This window comes from Balaenoptera physalus (genome assembly GCF_965194825.1).
Source record: "Balaenoptera physalus genome assembly, chromosome: 15".
NCBI classification, from domain to species: Eukaryota; Metazoa; Chordata; class Mammalia; order Artiodactyla; family Balaenopteridae; genus Balaenoptera; species Balaenoptera physalus.
In genome coordinates this window covers 76829160-76847834 of record NC_138894.1, presented here as the reverse complement: position 1 = coordinate 76847834, position 18675 = coordinate 76829160, and the positions used below count along the sequence as shown (strand labels likewise).

At 51.3% G+C, this 18675-nt stretch overlaps 2 protein-coding genes across 10 annotated transcripts; one reads left to right on the top strand and one right to left on the bottom strand.

Moving 5' to 3' along the window:
- Positions 1–2587: 2587 nt before the first annotated feature.
- On the bottom strand, positions 2588–13994 carry SLC5A6 (solute carrier family 5 member 6). Of its 5 annotated transcripts, XM_082428000.1 has the most exons (17): positions 13920–13994; positions 13590–13656; positions 9563–10107; positions 9170–9235; positions 8791–8842; positions 8364–8431; positions 7887–8041; positions 7368–7508; positions 7044–7173; positions 6415–6503; positions 5885–5997; positions 5475–5542; positions 4978–5064; positions 4648–4829; positions 4329–4432; positions 3966–4081; positions 2588–3570 (listed from the first exon to the last, which is right to left on the bottom strand). In XM_082428000.1, the coding sequence occupies exons 3-17, from the start codon at positions 9953–9955 to the stop codon at positions 3418–3420; spliced, it is 1917 nt and encodes a 638-aa protein (XP_082284126.1). In that variant the 5' UTR covers positions 9956–10107; positions 13590–13656; positions 13920–13994; the 3' UTR covers positions 2588–3417. The 5 variants fall into 5 exon arrangements, with proteins under 5 accessions (XP_082284126.1, XP_082284127.1, XP_082284128.1 ...); XM_082428001.1 differs by lacking the exon at positions 4329–4432 and having other exon boundaries at positions 13920–13993; XM_082428002.1 differs by lacking the exon at positions 4648–4829 and having other exon boundaries at positions 13920–13992.
- Positions 13995–14272: 278 nt separating this feature from the next.
- On the top strand, positions 14273–18635 carry ATRAID (all-trans retinoic acid induced differentiation factor). 5 transcript variants are annotated; one of them, XM_082428008.1, is made up of 8 exons: positions 14288–14473; positions 14831–15025; positions 15144–15265; positions 17072–17143; positions 17356–17427; positions 17529–17650; positions 17979–18076; positions 18302–18635. In XM_082428008.1, the coding sequence occupies exons 1-8, from the start codon at positions 14375–14377 to the stop codon at positions 18404–18406; spliced, it is 885 nt and encodes a 294-aa protein (XP_082284134.1). In that variant the 5' UTR covers positions 14288–14374; the 3' UTR covers positions 18407–18635. The 5 variants fall into 5 exon arrangements, with proteins under 5 accessions (XP_082284135.1, XP_082284134.1, XP_082284137.1 ...); XM_082428009.1 differs by lacking the exon at positions 17356–17427 and having other exon boundaries at positions 14273–14473; XM_082428011.1 differs by lacking the exon at positions 14831–15025 and having other exon boundaries at positions 14314–14473; positions 15144–15198.
- Positions 18636–18675: the final 40 nt, after the last annotated feature.

The following is an 18675-nucleotide window of genomic DNA, read 5'->3' as shown; positions in this document are numbered from 1 at the left end:
ACTCTTGCTTTCTCCCTTTCCATGCATGTAACACCCTTCTCCACTAGTGAGAAACATGGCTCAGGTTATTCCTAATATACTTATTTGATTAATCTCTCAGCATGTAGTCAAAGCCCCAACACTATCTCTCGCATATATGCCTTCCTCATCCTACTCAGGCTCTGAGACTGTAATGGCTGGCCCCTGTGTGGACGTCTTCATCTCCCCACCACTGGCTGCCTCCATGGCAGGTGACCCCCTCACCCTACTTGGACTCCCACCTGATGACAGATCCTCCTCCTGTATAGATACCCTCCTCACTGCACTCACACTCTAACAGCCCAGGTTGAGCTGCTTGCACGTGTTGCTCGTACGTATAGATGCCTTCTTCATTCTTTTTTTTTGGCCGCGCAGCATGTAGGATCTTAATTCCCCGACCAGGGATCGAACCCGCATCCCCTGCCTCAGAAGCGTGGAATCTAAACCTCTGGACTGCCAGGGAAGTCCCGCCCTCTTCATTCTGATAGGGTTCTGATTCTCCATGTGGGACACACACACACACATACACACACTGGCTCTGACAAGCCATGCTGAGCCACCTACCTTGTGGATGCCCTCCTCATGCTGACACCCCACGTCAAGCTGCCCCCCCTTATAGGCTCCCACCTCACTCACTCCAGCTGACAACCCACACGTCTTCTTTCCTGTGAGGACGCCTTTCTCTTTCTCCAACCCCACACCAGGCTCCCGACCCCCATGGGCACTCTCCTCATCCTGCTTGGGCTCTAACACCCCACAGCAGGCTGCCCTCCATGTGGTTGCCCCCCTCATCCTGCTCAGGCTCTGACATTCAAGCTGGGCCACTCCTATGCATGGCCTCCCTCCTTTCACTTGAGCTCTGACACCCAGAACGCTCAGCCCCCAGCATGAATGCCTACCTTGCTCTGCTCCACATAATGGCTTAAGGACTGAATTATTCAAGAAGGGAAGGGAAAAGGAGAGCTCCAAAAATATTAACTATACCCAGAGACATTTTTTCATGAAATGTTTTAGTGACGCAATGCAATATATCAGTGTACTGGGTCATGCTGTGAAATACATTCTTACCGTGGGTCTCAAGAAAGGTTTGAAGGCCACTGACCTAGAAAGATTCTAGCATGATGGTACAGTAGCACCCCATTTAGTACATCGTTGTTCTCTGGACTATCTCAGGAGAGACTGTCACCTGCGTGAGCACCCTATCAAAAAGGACACTGCTTCCAGGCAAGAGATGTGACTTTGGTGGGCTAACGGGAGTCACAGACCCGGGTTCTAGCTCTGCTTCAGCCCTTCACTAGGCAAGCGATCCAGTTACCTTATACATTAAATACGCAGATGATATGGAACGTACTTCTCTCCCAAAGTATAAAATTAGGTAGCACATGAAAAGTGCTTTGAAAACTACAATAATTATCACAATAACTGGCATTTAAGGAATGCATTAGTCCTTTACACACAATATAATTTTGAATCTTTAACTGTGACATTCACACCTAATAGATGAAGTAACTGAAGTCAGTATTCGAACCCAGGTCTGTCCATTAGACTCCACCCTCAATCATTAAATGGTACTTTGAAAACGCTGCATGAAGATAAGTTACTGCATTAGAGACAAAGGAACATCTGTGTTCTGTTACAGAGTTTGAATTATACGGAGAATGAATTTTTTTTACCATTCCCCTTAAATATAATTCTTGAAAGTTCTGAGTCCTGTAGGGTCTCCCCTTTTTCTATGTAAATATAGCCAAAATGCAAGAATTTGAGACAAAAAGGGACAACTCAAAGGCCAACGGTGGCACCTGGTGCAGAGTCCCTGGGTGGCACAGTCATTTCCTTAGCTCTAAGATGGCAGCCAAGGTAAGGCCCTTGAATGAAGTGGGTGATGGATAAATATGTTGAAGAATGAATAAATGAGAGCCCGGCTAGGTCTACAACTCTGGCAGCTGGCTTGGGTGGGGACGTGGGCTGAGCAGTGGCCCTCAGCCCCAAGGTGGGGGGCTGTCAAGAGGAGGGCAGACCTCAGGGCAGAGTCAACCTGGCATTTTCTGGGACTGGCCATGGATGTGTGTGGGACTAAGTCTCTGCTGAGGGGCCTGGAGAGCTTGCCCAGAGCTGTTTCTGGGCAGTTGGACGGGGCCAAGCAGAGCTAGAGACCAGGTGTGCATGGGCATGAGCAAAGTGTTCTTCACAAGACCATTAAAGTCCACCTCGAATGTTCTATTTTTAAAAGCCAAATAGCAGCATTCTTCCTCCTGTCCCAAAGTGAAAATTCTCAGAGCAGCAGTGACTGTTCTGATCGAGGACATGGTGGGCGGGACAGGGAACAGACTGAGCCACAGGGGAAGAGAAGCAGCAGAGGGAAAGTGTGCACCTTCCACCCCATAAGCACAATGCTACCCCCTGTAGACACATCAGCCAGAGAGACCAGAAACCTCACCAAGCCATCACTGGTCCCGTGCCTCTCTCCTCAGCAGAGGAAGACCTGTGCATGGGAAGAGGGGCTCTTTATCTTCGCCAGGGATAGCACTAAGGTGGACAAGAGCAGGTGCAGACAGTACAGGAGCCCAAATTCTAGCCCAATAGCAGTTTTTATTCCCTAGGAACAAAGATATGTGGGGAAGAAACTCCAAAAGGAAACAGCATGAATGACCAAATGCCACTAGGGTGGCGTGGCTCAGGAGTCAGACGGATGGCACGCTCCACAGTGGACCGGGTCATGGAATTTAGTTTCTTAAATCAACATTTTCCCCGTCCCCAAGTACCCATTACAGAGGTGGAGGGTGGGGCAGCGAGGTGGAAAGCTTCCCTACTCTGCGCGAGGGAGATGAATATACCTGTATGCTCCAAGACGCCTCTCAGGGACACCAAAACCTCCCTCTCAAGAATGGAGGTAGACAGATAATGAGAGGGGCCTGGGTATCACAGACAACCTGAAAGTAGTGCCACAGGGGCCCTTTGTGGCTGACAGAACGTGTGCTCCGAGGGGACTGCGAGGGAAGCAACGGCTGGCCAAGGCAGCTGAGCTTTACGGGGAGATGGTCAATCTTGACAAAGTGGGTCCAGCACTGCTATTTCTATTCACTTCAAAGGAGCCTGATGATGCGGAATCAGAAGCCATTATCCTTTTGCCAGAGGATTCACCTCTATCCCTTTCTCCGGCAAAATCCTACCCTCTGCAAGCCTGGTTCTCTAGAGAACAGACTGGCAAGGAACAAGGAAAAACCCTGTCCTACTCTCACACCTCCCGTGACATGACAGCTTCTACTGCAGCACAAGCTCCCAAGAACAAGGTCCTTTGGTGTGGGCGAGGTCATCCAGTCCTTGATCACCCCTGAGGATCACCAAGGAACTCATTCCTGTGCCACAGGGTGGTCTCTGGGGCTGGGTCCCGAGTCCAGATCAGAGCGAGGTCTCCTGAAGGATGAAGGTGGGGCTGATCCCCTGGTGGGCTGGGCCTTCCTCAGGCACATCCATGGCCTCCTTGTCTCTGCTGCCCCTCAGCATCCCATTGCTCACCTTCTCTGGAAACACAGCGGTGTCCACAGAGAGATCCTGGGGAACACAGAGCAAAGGGAGTGGGTGGGGTGAACGTGAGGCAAAGGGGAGGTGAAGGAACCTCCCCTTTCTCTTGCAGGAAAGGTGACCCTGCTTTGATCCTGGCTAGAAAGGAGACCAACAAGCAGCAGGCCCGGGGATGAGCACGGGGCTGGGAGGAGGGAGACAAAAGGCCAGCAGCTGTGGCCTCTCGGGGCTGAGACCCTTCTGCCCACCAAGCCCCCACTCCCCTGTGGGAAGGGGCCAGGCAGCTGCTGCGGGACAGTCCAGCTCAGGCCAATCATCAGAGAAAGGGAGGCTGGGAGGAGAAAGAAAAGGGAGGCACAGGAACCCAGGGGGCCGGCAGTAGCCTGAGAGGGAAAGGAGGGGCGATCTGACAACAGAGGCGCTACCTGGCTGAGGGTTTTGCAGTGAAGTCGCTTCTGACAGGACATGGGCAGGAGGGCAACGAGTTTCGGCAACACTGGGTAAATGGTCCGAGGGTTCAGGGTCCGGCCCCGCATTCCGCCTGAAGACAAAGTGCTCCCGAGGTTCCTACTGTGTAACCAGGGGGCACCCGCGGCCCCCTGCTCTCCCCCTACTCTCAGGGCTCTAAACCCCCAGTCCCCGCCCACCTCCCCGAGCTCCACCAAGAAGCGTGACTGTTCCAGGCACCCAGGAGCCCGGGATTCCCTGAGCTCCAGACCCCAGACCCCTGAGCGCCCTCCCTCAACTGGTCCTTGTTTCCCTGTGCCCCCCATGCCACACCCCCTCACCACTGAGCAGACTGACAGCCAGGCCCACCACAATGACCGTGGTGGAGTTGTGAGCGCTGTACCATAAATACGACAGGGAGTAGAGCCGCTGTAGACCTGTGGGTCTGGGGAGAGCAGAGGGTGAGGACAATGAGCAATTCAGCGGCAGGCATTCCTCAGGCACCCGGCTCCGCCCTCCTACACGGTCCTAGAATCCTGGGGCCCAACACCCGACATGTGGCCCAAGTCCTCTGGTGGCCATCCCTTAGCAAGGCCCCTGGAAAACCCCTCAGAAATGAGCTGTTCTCCGCAAGGAGAGAGAGAGTGAGCTCTGACTCACTTGGAGATAGTAGTCGAGGGCATCAGTGTGGCCATGGTGACAGCAGTCAGATTGCTGGGCAGGGAAAAGCTGGACCCATTAGAGGGAGTGGGTGCTCTGCCAGAGCCCGTGCTGGTCACTATGCTCCCAATGCCGATCCAGAAGGCCATGATCAGTCCAGCCAACAGGCCCACGATGGCACCCTGCCCAGAGACACGGCGCACTCTCTTGTCTCAATGCCAGCCCCACCAAACCTTCACGTAAGTTCCCAGCAGTCACAGTGAGAGCCCTGCCAAGTCGTTCCCTAGGTCCACCCCCGCACATGACCGTGGAGCCAGATGGGTCACTCACGGGAGGATTGGCACAAGGAAAGAACATCCCAAGGCAGAAGAGTCCGAGCAGCGGGCCCCCAACCATACCAAAGATGCTGATCGCTGCCTGCGGAGGACAGGGTTGAGAAAAAGAAAAGAACACTCAGGCTCAGAGATCCCCAGCCTCACCAACGTGGCACCGCTACCACCACTGCCTCAGAGCCCCACCTGTCAGAGCTGTCCGTCTGTTCTACCTGGAATCATCAGAACGCAGGATCCCAGAGGGCAGAAATGGTTAAGGGAATGTGCTCGGGGTTCTCCTGAGGCTGATCCTCAGATATCTCTCAGCCAACAATGACCCTGGGGCTTTTGGCTACTTGAGAATCTGTTCACAGCTAAAGGTAGCTCATCAAAGGGGAATTTCTGACACCTGCCCCCTATGTCATTCCTTTCACAATAGCTGTCTTCTTCAATTTCTCGTTTCAATCAGCTCCTTTTCTCCCTTAAAAATTGCTTTCTTCCCTCCATAGTCATTACCTGCAGCACAGGTCCCATCTGGGAGGAAATATAGGCCATTCCCAGACAAAGTAGCCCATAGCCAAAGGCTGGGGAAAAAGAAAGGAGGAAACAAGCAGATGTGAGTTAACACAATAAAAGGGGGGAAAGTAGAGCAAAGCTCCTTCCCCAGCCAAACTACTACCTCTGTGTCCCTGGAAACAGGGCATATTACCTCAGGCCCCACCTCCAGGTCTCTCCCACCCAGTCCTCACTCTATGTGACTCAGAGACCTCCCCCAGGAAATTCCCTGACACGTAAACAAGGTTGGTGCTTCATTGGGCAAGTGCTGAGCCCAGGCTAAAACTGGTGCTTCAAAGCAGATGGACAACAGTTCTTAGGGTGTGTCTTAGAAAGAACACGGCTGAAGAGAAGAGGAAGCATAATCCCACCGATGATTCTGGAAAGCATGGTGGCCCGGACTTCAGAGAAATGAGGGAACCAGGGTCGAATCAAGTCTTCCATTGTAACAGTTGCCAGTGAATTAAAAGCAGAGGATATGGTGCTGAAAGAAGAAAGAGAAAGACAAGTCCAGAAGCTGAGAAACGCAAAACAAGGGACCCCACTGAGGGAAAAGCACCCTGAAGGCAGGAGAGGACGTGTGCAGCCCAAACACCATCCTGACAGTTGGCTGATGAGGAAGAGGCCTGGGAGGCAGGGACACCTGGCCTTCTCTGAGTGGGGTACAGGTTTGGTTCAAGTAGATCAATTCCTGGTATCATAAAAGAAGAAGAATCCTTCACCAAAAAGGGGCATCCCCCAGGAGAGGATACGCTCTGTCCCACACAGATGAGCTGCCCCTTGTCATTCACACATGAACGAATACAATGAGAGACTCAGAGGGACCCCCGCTCCACCCATCACCTTGTACCAAGGAGGGGTCAGTTGTGTCAAGCCTGATGGAAAAGGTCAAAGAGTGTACCTTAGGGAGCCACTGAAGAGGCAGGCAACAAAGAGCCCAGGCAGGCCTGGCAGGCCTCTCAGGAGATCCATCACAAAGTACAGGACGAACTGCAGGCGGAGCAGAAGTGCACAGCTCTCCTCAGAGAAGCCCTTCCCCAGAGCACGCCGCCCTTCCCCTGCATATGCCAGGCAGTGTCTGGAGACTGCGTGCTTTAGGAAGGGGGCCAGGCACTGAGGGCAACCCCACAGTAAGTGGAGAGAAAGCAGGCTCCGGAGAGAGAAGGACGCAGCCCACACCCCAGCTTTGCCTCGGTGAGCGGTGTGACTTGAGCATGCCGGCCACCCCGCTGTGCGTCCTTTTCTCCTCTGTAAAATGAGGCTGTCGGGAGGGTTAGACGAGACCAGGCGTGTGACGGCTCCCCACAGAGAAGGTGGTGCAGAGCGGTGAGTCAGTGAAGGTAGGTCCCCGCCCCAGTAGGGTGGGCACTGTGATTAGCTGGGGGCTGGGATCCTCACATGCTGGATTGTAGATTTCCAGAACAGGAAGGACTTTCCATCCATTTCCCACCCAGGGTGGGAGTCCCTCCTGCAGCCACCCAGACACTCCCCTTGGGGGGTCCAGGAGGGGGTGCAGGGAGGCCTTCTCACCTGGTCAGGGGCTGCTTGAGTCTGCTGGGTGCTCATGGGATACTCCTGGTAGTAGGCGAACATGACCAGGCCAATAAGGCAGCCCATGCAGAGGACCACCTGCTGGCAAGGGAAGACAGCGTAGCAGGAGCTGCAAAAGAGGCCAGTGCCAAGCAGGGAGACGGTGTTAGCAGGCACGTCCCCAAGCCCCAGAAGGCAGCTCCACGTCCTGCCCAATGGGTGCGTGTGCGCTCCGGCACCCTGACCCATCCCAACTGCCTCAGTGGAGCCGGGGCCCACTCTTCCCCCAGCCTGTGCTCCCCGGTCTCATGGCCCTGCACTCACAGCACCGCAGCCTTCTCCGTGCGGGAACTGAGGTAGCGCTGCACCTGAGCCTGGTTCACTCCATACAAGGAGAGCATCATGAACACACCCCCGAAGGCCAGCGTCCAGAAAGTGTGCCGCACAAAAGGGTCCGGATCCAGCCTGCCAGAGACACCAACATGTCACTGTTGCCCCAGAGACTCAGCCTTCCCCACCCTCCTACAACAGGGGGCAGGGCAGAGAGATGGCTGACAGGGCGAAGCTGGACTCAAGACAGGGCAGCAGGTTGGGTGGGGAGGGGGTGGTTCCACCCCTCCAACCATAGCCTCATCCCAGGTACCAAAAACATCCTGACACCCAACCACCAGCCAGAACGCTGCGCTCACCCTCCACCGCTGCAGTGCCAGCCTCCCATTGGCCTCAGTGCTGCACTTCTACTTCCACAGCTTGCCCTCTGCTTACTACAGCCCTAAGCGCAGGCTCTAGATGGGCTCAGCTGTCAGGCACTACAGACCCCAGCCGGGGAAGGGGTGTACTTACTCGATTCCAGAGATAAGGCCATGCTGGGAAGCCACATCCCACACGTGCCCCAAACCGCCCACCTTGGCCGACCCCACAATGATAACCACCAGCTGCCCTAGGAACATAACCAGTGTCTGGAACACATCTGTCCAGATGACTGCCTTCAGTCCACCCTGCAGGGAGAGACAGCACACCTGCCGCAGACGTCTACAAAGCCACACCACCAGCGAGGGCACCAGACAGCCGCCACCGGTGTACAGCTGCTGACGTCACTCCCAGCCCACCCCCACCTTCATCCCCCACCCCCCACCATAAGCCCATCCCATTTCCTACATCTCATTTCACAGCACCCTAGAAGGTCATGCCCTCTCCTCACCTATATTCTTATCTCACCTACCACCCACCTATTGATCTTATCCCATCTTTTCCCTTTCCTCCCATCTCCCTCCCAATTTCACCTCTTCTCCTCCCTCCCCTAAGACTAACTGCGCTTACCAGAGCAGTGTAGACGGTACAGACAATGCCTAGGGTCAGCACTGACAGCCAGAGATCAAAGCCAGTCACTGTAAACAAATAAAAGTCACATTCCTGTCTCCCGAGGAGGGTTTCCCAGCAGAGAAGCCAGAGAAGCCTTGGTAAGATATGAAGCATTTAGTCATTAAGGATGATATAAATCATTTACCACAATGGAAAAAAAAAGTTTGCAAAGCTCCACCAAAAGGTGTTGATTAACCAATTCAGATGGGGCATGGTAATGTTTGATTAGCTTTCCACCTCTAGTAGAGACCAGCCAAGGGCCCAGGCAGTGAAATAATACCCTGGTCAAGGTTGGATTCTTTTCTGCACACTCTCCTCTACCTGCCCCTCCCAAAGGTTTTTCCCAGCCTGCTGTGGCTGGGAGTCAGGGGCTGTGACTCCTCACCTGCATTGAGGGCCAATGATGGTGCATAGAGAACAACCCCCATGTAGATTACCTGTCGGGTATGGAAAAGAGAATGTGAGGGGAAGAGGAGATGAGGGTGGGCAGAGAGAGAAGGAAAGATGGACCTCAGCTCCAATATCCCAATGGCCTCCCTTCACCTAGGCTCACCTCCCTCTCCCTTCTTCCAAAGTTTGGCTTGCTGCCACCATAGTATCTGTGCCGGAACCGGAAGGAATGGGAAGCAGGCTGCCTCTGGGGGCTAGCAGGAATTTCAATCTTGCTAGTCTGACAGCAAGGAAGGCTCCAGCTGCCTCAGCAAGCCTGAGTCCAGTTCCCCCTACCAGGCATCAGGCTCAATTTCTATCCTCATTCCACTTACCATTTGAAAGATGAAGGTCACGGTCCCACAAACCCGCACAGTTTTATTGAACCGGAGCTCCAGGTACTAGGTAGGAGTAGATTTTTTTTTTTTTTTTAAAAAGGTATTTCTCTCCACTCCACCCCCAACAATTCACACACAACTTCCCTCAAGAAACCTAGGAGCAGAGGAAATATCCAACTCGTATCCACTCTGGGCCCCACTCAGCACAGCACCCTTCTTCTCCCCCAACTCCCACCCCGCCCAACTTCAACCAGAGAGAACTTATAAACACACAAGGTATTCCCTGTCACTCTCATTAGGCAAAGGAGATCCAGGGGCCCAGATCCCTATGTGCCCTGTTCCTCCTCTCCACCCCTACCCTGGGGGTCCTATGTGCTCCTCCCTACCTACCTCGTAGGCACTGGTGAGATGCAGGCGGTAGAAGATTGGGATGAAGACATGTGCTGGGATCAGCAGCCCCAGGAAATAGGAGCAGCCCAGGAACCAATACTGAGTCCCAAATCGGTAGATCTCAGACGGTACGCCCAGGATGGCCACGGCTGACTGGAAGGTGGCCAGCAAGGACAGCGCCACAGGAAAGCAGCCCATTTTGCGGTCCGCCAACAGCAGCTGGCCGATGGTGTGTCGCCCCCAGCCACGATAGGCATGGTAGAGCCCAATGGCAAGGGACAGAACCAGCAGCAGGACAAAGACCACATAGTCCACCAGGGAGAAGGTGGATGTGACCATGTTGGTGTCTGAGGCTGGGGGGAGGGGAGTGGAGGTGCTCACCGCCACACTCATACCCTCTCTGTGTCTGTGACCTGCAGCCGCTTGCTGCTCCTGGGCTCTGGGCTGCCACTCGGCTGGGCAGTGGCAGGCAAGTGGCTACAATCTGACTCCCAGCCACCGTCTCACCGTCCTCCTCTACCACCAAGTGACATTGTCCGGGTGAGCTGCAAAGAAATCGGCTCTCAGTCAGGCCTATCCTGCCTTCATGGCCACCCACCCTTGGGCCTGTGCATCCCACACCCATCAGATTTGGGCCAGCCAGCTCCATGGCAGCCCTTGAAGGTCTGGAGGTACTGATATGGGTTTGGTAGGGCAGAGAGGGGAGGGAGGAAGCAGCAGACTGAGAGGGCCAGGAGACAACTACTTGGCCAAGTCCTTTTCGGGTGTACACAGCTGTGAAACTTAAGAACCTTCTTAGGTCTCCACCCTAGCAGTGAAAGAAAAATCAACTCTAGCCCATGTTTCTTCTCAGAATTCCCTGCCCCATCCTGCAGGCACAGACCCAGTCACTACAATGTACTAAGCCAGCAGAGCCCAGCCTGGCGCCACTAGCCAGCACGGAGGAAGAAACAGAGACGAATGACAGCATGGCCTCCTCCATTCTCCCAGCCTCAGCACCTGCACCCCCGTGATCCTCAGTGTCACCGTCCTAACAGCAGCCCTTCTCAACACTGATCACCAGGGAGGCCACCTCCACGAGAGAGCCAAATTCCATTTCAGGCAACCCCAAGCCAACCACTCTGTTCTCCCCAACACTACTAAATAAGGCCGGCCACCCACCTCTCAGCTCCTCTACCTATAACACCACAGTCAGTAGGAGATGCAGGAAGAGTGGTGTGATTCAAAAGGAGATGGCAACATGCTGGAGCCAGGGGTTCAGAGTTACAATTACAGGGGCACTTTGGAAACAAGCAAACCAGCCAGGGAGCTGCAGGCAAGAGAAACAGTCAGGGAAAGTGGTCCTATCCCATGGGCGCAGACACCCACCTCAAGAAGCAATACCTGTTCTGAATCAAAGCTGCCTGGAGAAGCTGTGTGTCTGGAGCTGGGCAGAGGCTGAGGATCTGGTCTACAAGTGGCTGAGGTGAGACGAGGAACTGGGGGTAGAGGGAAGCTCAGCAGCTATTTGTTCTGGACCCTTCAGGGAACCAATCGCTGTGGACCAAATGGCCCTGTCACCCTACAGCCCCCAAACTCCAGCTCGGCCCTAGAGGCTCCAGAATGGGGAGCAGGGAGCTCACATTCAATAGCATTCTTAGATGGATTAGGCTTTCACTGTAAGTCACACTTGGCACTGTGTGCAAGGGGGAACTGGAAAAGAGTTGCTGAGAGATGGGAAAGTTGCTTTTCTAACTCCTGCACAAGAAATACTAATCCTCAAAGAATATACCTACATTATCCTCAGAACAAGGACCAGATCACAGTATGTCAAAACTTAAAGGAATCTTAAGAGATCACTATTACAACCCCCTCATTTACCAACAAACACACTGAGGCCCATGATTTAGATAGCCTAATATGATGTTAGTTAACATCTTTTGAACACCTGTTATATAATCCAGCAGTGTGTTATGTACTTTATAAACGTTAACAATTATAAATAAGTAACCATACCTATCACTTTCAAAACACCATGTCTCAGGTTATGCACTTTATATGAACACTCTCTAGTTCACTAGGGTTATACAGCATGATATAAAACAAGGGAGAAAAAACAATGCTGTCAGTAGGTATGACAAGTAATTCACCAGGAGCCCCTCCTTCACTACTCCCAGAACCAGGGCTGGAGCAGAGTGTTAATTGCTGTCAGTCATTCCTGAAGCAAAGATTAGATTTCAACTAATCTAGAGAGAGATTAATATAAACTATGTCTTTTGTCCTTGCCCACTAGGAGAAAGATCAGCCTAGCTGTCTTCCGGCTCTCCTACACTGTGTTCTTGGACAGATGTTGCCTGGCTGGCAAGATACGACCTCATGCAAACCAGTCCTGAACTCTGAACCTCCTGGAGCCAATGAAGAGAGGAAATCAGAGTTGCCAACTCTTGAATCACATGTTCTACTGAGTCACAAATGTTAGTGTCCCCAGAACAATGTTCCCAACAGGCCACTCAGGTTTAACCTAAAGAGGCCCTGGGCCTTTGTGCATTGCAACATCTTGAGTTTTCTCACTCCTCTTTGGCAAGTTTTTATTACTGTGAAAGAGGTGACGGGAACTACCAGAGAGTAAGAGGAGAGAAGATGTCTGCTGTGTGCACATAACACTGTGTAGAGATAAAGCGTTAATGATACGGCTAGGCTGGTAGTTGGAGAAACGAAAAAAGGTCCAAGTATAGACAGGAAAACAGATGTACAGAAATGGAGACCCTCTACTGCTGGGGTAAACTGGCAGGGCTCCTGTGGATTCTATTTGCATGAGATGCAGAGAACTCTCCTGGACGGCTGAAGAGAGAGCCAGGCAAGACAGGAAAAACCTGACCCAGTAACAAAGGCTTCATTAGACATGATTCTAAGAACAGGATAGTGGCCTTCTAAAACTGCTACACTGGGGACTTCCCTGGCGGTCCAGCGGTAAGACTCTGTGCTTCCACTGCAGGGGGCATGGGTTGGATCCCAGGTGAGGGAACTAAGATCCCACGTGCCGTGAGGCGTGGCCAAACAACCACAACAACAACAGCAACAACTATACACTGATCTAAACCCCATGGATTTGCATCTGAGAGGAGCCGAAAGTAAGAGATAACTTGTCTCACTAAAACTCTAACACACAGGGCACAAATAGCGGGCTGTGGGACTCTTTTAAAAAGTCCAAGATACACAGACAAGAAAGAGAATCACCCTTCACCACCCTAACTCCACTCTCACTTTGGTTACAAAGTGAATTGCTTTGACTCCTACAAAAGGCAAAGGTGCGACTGAAAGATAAACCTTCCCAAAAAGATGCCTTCAAAATCCGTCTTTGTGGACTTCCCTGGTGGCGCAGTGGTTAAGAATCCACCTGCCAATGCAGGGGACACGGGTGAGAGCCCTAGGCCAGGAAGATCCCACATGCCACGGAGCCACGAAGCCCGTGCACCACAAATACTGAGCCTGTGCTCTAGAGTCCGCGAGCCACAACTACCGAGCCCACACGCCCCAACTACTGAAGCCCGTGTGCCTAGAGCCCGTGCTCCGCAATAGAAGCCACTGCAATGAGAAGCCCCTGCTCGCTGCAACTAGAGAAAGCCCGCGCGCAGCAACAAAAACCCAATGCAGCCAAAAATAAATAAAATAAAATAATTAAAAAAAAAAAGATTGCATAGTTTCCAGGGAAATTACTAAAAAAAAAAATCTGTCTTTGTGCCTAGAATTCCTCAAGCTCTGAAAGGCTTTAGGGGCCCTCATTAAAATGCTAGTAACTACTAATGCCTTAGAAAATGTGCCAGCCCTCTGAAGGTAAATCCTTTCAGGAGATTCCAGACACCTGGGGTAGGTGGAAGGGAAGCCACGCTACTGAAGACGAGCTTTGGTTAGCTTTGATGAGCTTTTGCTAACCCTAACCAAAGCCAACACTCAGTCCCCCCCCACCCCCCCCACGGCCCGGGGCTCGCTTGGCGCCCTTCGGTCAGGGCGCCGGGCCACCACGGGACAGCGCTTGTCTTTCCCTTACCTCCGTGGCCCAGCCAAGGCTAAGGCGGTCCCGTGGTTCTTCCCGAAATCTGCATCGCTCCCTTTTTCTGGGAAGGCAAAGAAATGAGGAGTTAGGGAAGCATCTATCCCGCCCCTACCTCCTCGCCAGAACACAGGACGCCGCGTGGTTTCAGGACCTCGTCGCCGGCACCTCCGATCTTCCCGGGCCCCCACTCTAGAGGCCGGCCCATTCCGCCCCTCACCTCTCCGCTCCTCCCCTCCCCTCCTCGTCCCTTCCCACCCTGACGCCACTCTCCCGAGCCTCTGTGTTCCGGCCCACCCCCTGTCGGCCCGCCCCAGTCCGGCCCACCTGCCGGGTCTCCACACGTGGGTCCGGCCGCCGGCAAAGAGCCGGCCCCGCAGCGCCAAACCGGGTGACAGCGGGGTCCCGCCCCCTGCCCGCCCACGCCGCCGCGCCGCCATGTTTACTGAGGGCAAATGGATTAACCCCCAGCCGCTGCGGATACGCGACCCCGGCTCCAAGCGCAAGGAACGCGGGGCTGAGGGAGCAGTGGCGGGGAGGCCTTCGCTTAAAGGGGAATAGGAGAAGGGGGTGGTCAGTCCCCCCGAACGAGGACTGGGGCACATAGAGCAGAGCGCTGACCTCCGCAGCTATCAGCGACCCCTAGCCCTCCCCGGACCGACCGGCCCAGCGGACTAGCCTGGCAGGCTAGGCCACGCCCCGGGCGAGGGCGTGACACGGTGGGAGGCGGGGCCACACGCGCAAGTCTCGCGATCAGCCGAGAAGGATAGAGGGGGCGAAAAATGGCCCCTCGCAGGCTCGACAGTCCTTTGAGCGTGGTGCCCTGGGCTGCAGCCCTACTCCTCGTTCTGAGCGTGGAAAGGGCTTTGGCGCTACCCGAGGTACTGAAGCAAATTAAAGGTTGGGTTGAAACAGTTGCTTGCCGGCCCTCGGCTCTCCCCACTCCTCTGTCTCCGCGCAGGCCCGATTTCGTCCCTGGGGCCTCCCTAGACATAGCCCAGCCAGCTCCCACTCCCGAGTACTCACGCCGCTGTCTCCCAGCGCCTTCGCCTTGCCGACGTCCAAAGACCTAAATTTGACCTCCTTGCTCCTTAATCGTTGAATAACTTTAAGTCGTTTTTTCTACAAACGAGACCTCTGGCCATTCTGCAAGCTTAACAGCGTACGAATGCCCTATAATGTGCGTTGGCAGGACTGTACTTTCTGTAATGCTTGATGAGTTCTTTGTGTACCTGCAGTCCTTTTACACCTGCCAAATCGGGGCTGGCAGATTGAGAAGTCATTGGAGAGGGCATAATATATATGTTCGAATAGTATTCTCAAAGATGAGGTCCTTCCCTGGACAAGATCTGGTACAGAAATTCTCTGGTGCGCTGTTTTGGCGCCTGGTTCCAAGGGGAAGAAATGCGTCTTCTAGTAAACCTGACATAAAGGTAGGACACTTCCATGCCCTGTGTTAGAGGAATTCTGGAGAGTGTACTGGCAGTTAACTTTTGATCCTTGTTTTTTTCTTGGCTTTCTTTCTGGAGTCCTGTTTTCTTTCTTCTGCAGATATGCATCCAGTGTCCAGGGAGTGTGCAAAATTTGTCAGAAGTGGCTCTTTATTGTAAGCAGACACCAGAGCTAATGCTGCACGCCCGCTGCTGCCTGAATTGGAAGGGCACCATCCTGGGGTGAGGGAGGAGAAGACATCCCTGGATACTGGAAAAGAGTTCCCAAACCAAATTCTTCAAGGCTTGCCTGATTGGCTTTTGAGATAAATATTCGTGCCTGTTTTGGAGGCATCTATCTAAACCATGAGTCTCAGACTTTTAAATCTGTTATAGCATTTTTGGCTAAGTAAACAACCCTGTGGTTCTTCCTGGTTGAAATGCATAAAAGTCATAATTTTTAGCATTTTTTTAAGCTTGTTTCTTTTGTTTATTGTCAACTCTTTGGCTTATTTACTGTGTGTCTCCATGAAATGACTCCTTTGGCCTGAAGGACACTATGGAGTATGGTTTGCTTCCCCTTCTCATTAATTCATGTTTGTCTCTGAGGCAAATTTCTCTTCTTGTCCCCTTATGCAGATTAGTCTCTGCATTGTTTTCCTCTTACACTCTTGAGAATCCACCTCTTCTTACGGCTTCAACCATTATGCAGGTGTCTCCCAAAACTAGATCTCTTAGTTTCCTTTGACTTCTCTCCAAGCTCCAGATACATGTGGGTACCTCTAGATTCCTGTTAAACATTTCCTCTTTCAGAGCACTCTCACTTCAGACTCAAAATGTCACATGTCTTGCTTCCATTCTTCTCTTTCCCTCATCTGCCTAAATACTTCTTTATATTAAACTTTCTGAAAACCAATTTTTTTCCCTTATTACTCTCTGGCTTTAAAATTAGACTTATAATTGTCTGTTGCCCTAGGATAAAGTTCAAACCAGAAACTACCATAGACTGGCCCAACCCACCTTTTCAACATTACTTTCAATTATTTGTCCACTCAAACCCTTCATGAGGGTCTGGCAGCAGCCAGACTCTCCTGCCTTCAAAAGCATTCCACCTTTGTTTCTTTGTTCAAACCTCTCTCTTTACCTAAAATTGCCTTCCTCCACCAAATTAGAACATATCTGTCCTTTAATTCCAACATCTTTTGTGAATGTTCCCTACTACTAAAAACCAGAGTAATATCTTTTTATTTTTTACTTCCTCTAATCCTTAGTGTCTGTACCACTCTAATTTTATATACTGTTCATATTGTAATTTAATGTTCATACTGTTTTTTTTTTGTTGATGGTCTTGTTCCCCTACTACATTGTAAGCCACTTGCAAGCTAAGATATTGAATGTTATTTTTAATTCTCTGAAATTTTGCAGTTAGTAGGCACTCAGTAAATATTTGTAGAATAAAGGAACAGACAGCAATAGATATTGAAGAAAAAATAGTGTGGCATGGACCTTAATATCCAGTAGTTTACATCCATCCAATCTGGTAGAAAATGCACTTGGAAAAAACTTTCATTTATGTGACTTGAATTTTTTTCCTATATGACGGCCTTTTGTGGATCTGAGAATCATAATATTACAATGTGAGTGAGTTTCAGTAATCCTGACAAGAAACACATTTCTTTCAATATATGCACAGATGCATAGGTATAGTGATAAGAACAGTACTGTCCGGTGGAACTTTCTGTCACGATGAAAATGTTCTGTATCTGTACCTTCCAATACAGTAGCCACTAACCACCTTAGTGGTTACTGAACACTTGAAATGTGGCTAGTGCAAATGAGAGACTGAATTTTTTAAATTTAAATTAAGTAGCTGCATGTTGCTAGTGGTGACAATTGGACAATGCAGGATTAAAACATCTACCAGAGTACCTAGGTTGTGGCCCCGACACAGCTGTGTTCAATTAATATTAGCTGATAAGGGGGTTGTATTAGCTTACCTTGGATGAAGGGGAGAGACACACAGTTTTGCTGATTACCTTATTTCCTCAGGCTGGATCTCCAGAACTGCTCTCTGAAGGACCCTGGTCCATACTTTCCTCAGGCACATACTGCTATCATCATGTAAGTCGTTAATTATCCTCCTTCCCAAAAGGTGATTATGGCAAAGGGTTGATGGGAAAGTCTTTGAGGATGGACTCCTAAAAGGATGTTTGAATATTGTCTACACTTGGACAACTCAGAATGAGAACTGGATTACCAGTCACACACATTCATGTGTGAATGGAAGTAAGGTGTTTTCCTAGAGCACGGTGCTAACAGTGTGTGCTTTGCAGAGACCTGCAGGCAAACCCCCTCCAGGGTGACTTGGCCAACACCTTCCATGGCTTTACCCAGCTCCAGACTCTGTGAGTAAGGGGTGTGGGGTGTGGGAGAGAACCAAAGAGAGGCAGTGATGTGAACTCAGCAACTTGAGGCTGCATATTATGACTGCCTGTGTTGTGTTCAGGATACTGCCACAAGATGTCAGCTGTCCTGGAGGTATTAATGCCTGGGATACTGTCACTTTTTATATAAACAACCAAACCTGCCAAGAACAAAGGAAGCTTTGCAACAGCACTGGGGACTCAGGTATGCTGTCTCACCTCCACCCCTCCAGAAACTGCCCTTCCTCCCTTGTATTCTCCGATTTAGATCAGAAAGACAGTAAAGTTGCTTAAGTGCCTTTTGTTTGGGTTTCTGAAGCTTTAACCCCTCGGAAAAAAAAGGTCTTAACCTTTTGTTAATATTTTTAAAATAACTTAGGATGATGATGATGATGACAATGTTCTGATTATCTGTAATCTTTCCGCTCTACCTTTGACCTAGAAATAGTTGAGAGAATCTAAGTTGAAGGAGATATTTGGGAAACATACCTAATGAAATCCAGTGATGTTCTCTGTTTTTCTCTGGCTCCCAGAAATGTGTCCTGAGAATGGATCTTGTGCACCTGGTGGTCCAGGTCTCTTGCAGTGTGTTTGTGCTGAAGGCTTCCATGGCTACAAGTGTATGCGCCAGGTGAGGAATTAGGTCTTCTAATTAGGGATAAGAGAAATGCATAGAGTAAGTACCTCTCTGAAAGAAGAGCCATAAAACCAGGAGCTGATGCAAATCACCTAGAGAAGGAAACTATAAGAGAATTGCCCTGGGTGAGGGGACAGGTATGCTAGGAAAGAACTGGGTGTTAGGTTGTAAGCCCTTAGTGTAACCCTGTGTGAAGTTTTTTCGGTCTGTTATTCACAGGGCTCCTTCTCACTGCTCATGTTCTTTGGGATTCTGGGATCCACCACATTATCCATCTCCATCCTCCTTTGGGGGACTCAACGCCGAAAAGCCAAGGCTTCATGAACCACATAGGTCTTCCTGCTGACTAAAGATCATCCCCATCTTAGTCCAGCCAGGGAGATTTGCTTCCTAGACATCATTGGTCAGCGGATCCTCCCTCCCAAGGCAGAGGCCGCCGTCGGAAGGAGGATGGAAATTTGCACAACCCTGCGTATTGTAGACCCAGTCCAGGAGTGGACTAGTACCGGCTCCCATTTGTGCTGTTGACCGTAATAAAGTTTTTGTTTTTTTCTTCTTCGTCTCTTGGTTAGCGTGGGAAAGGCTACCTTGGG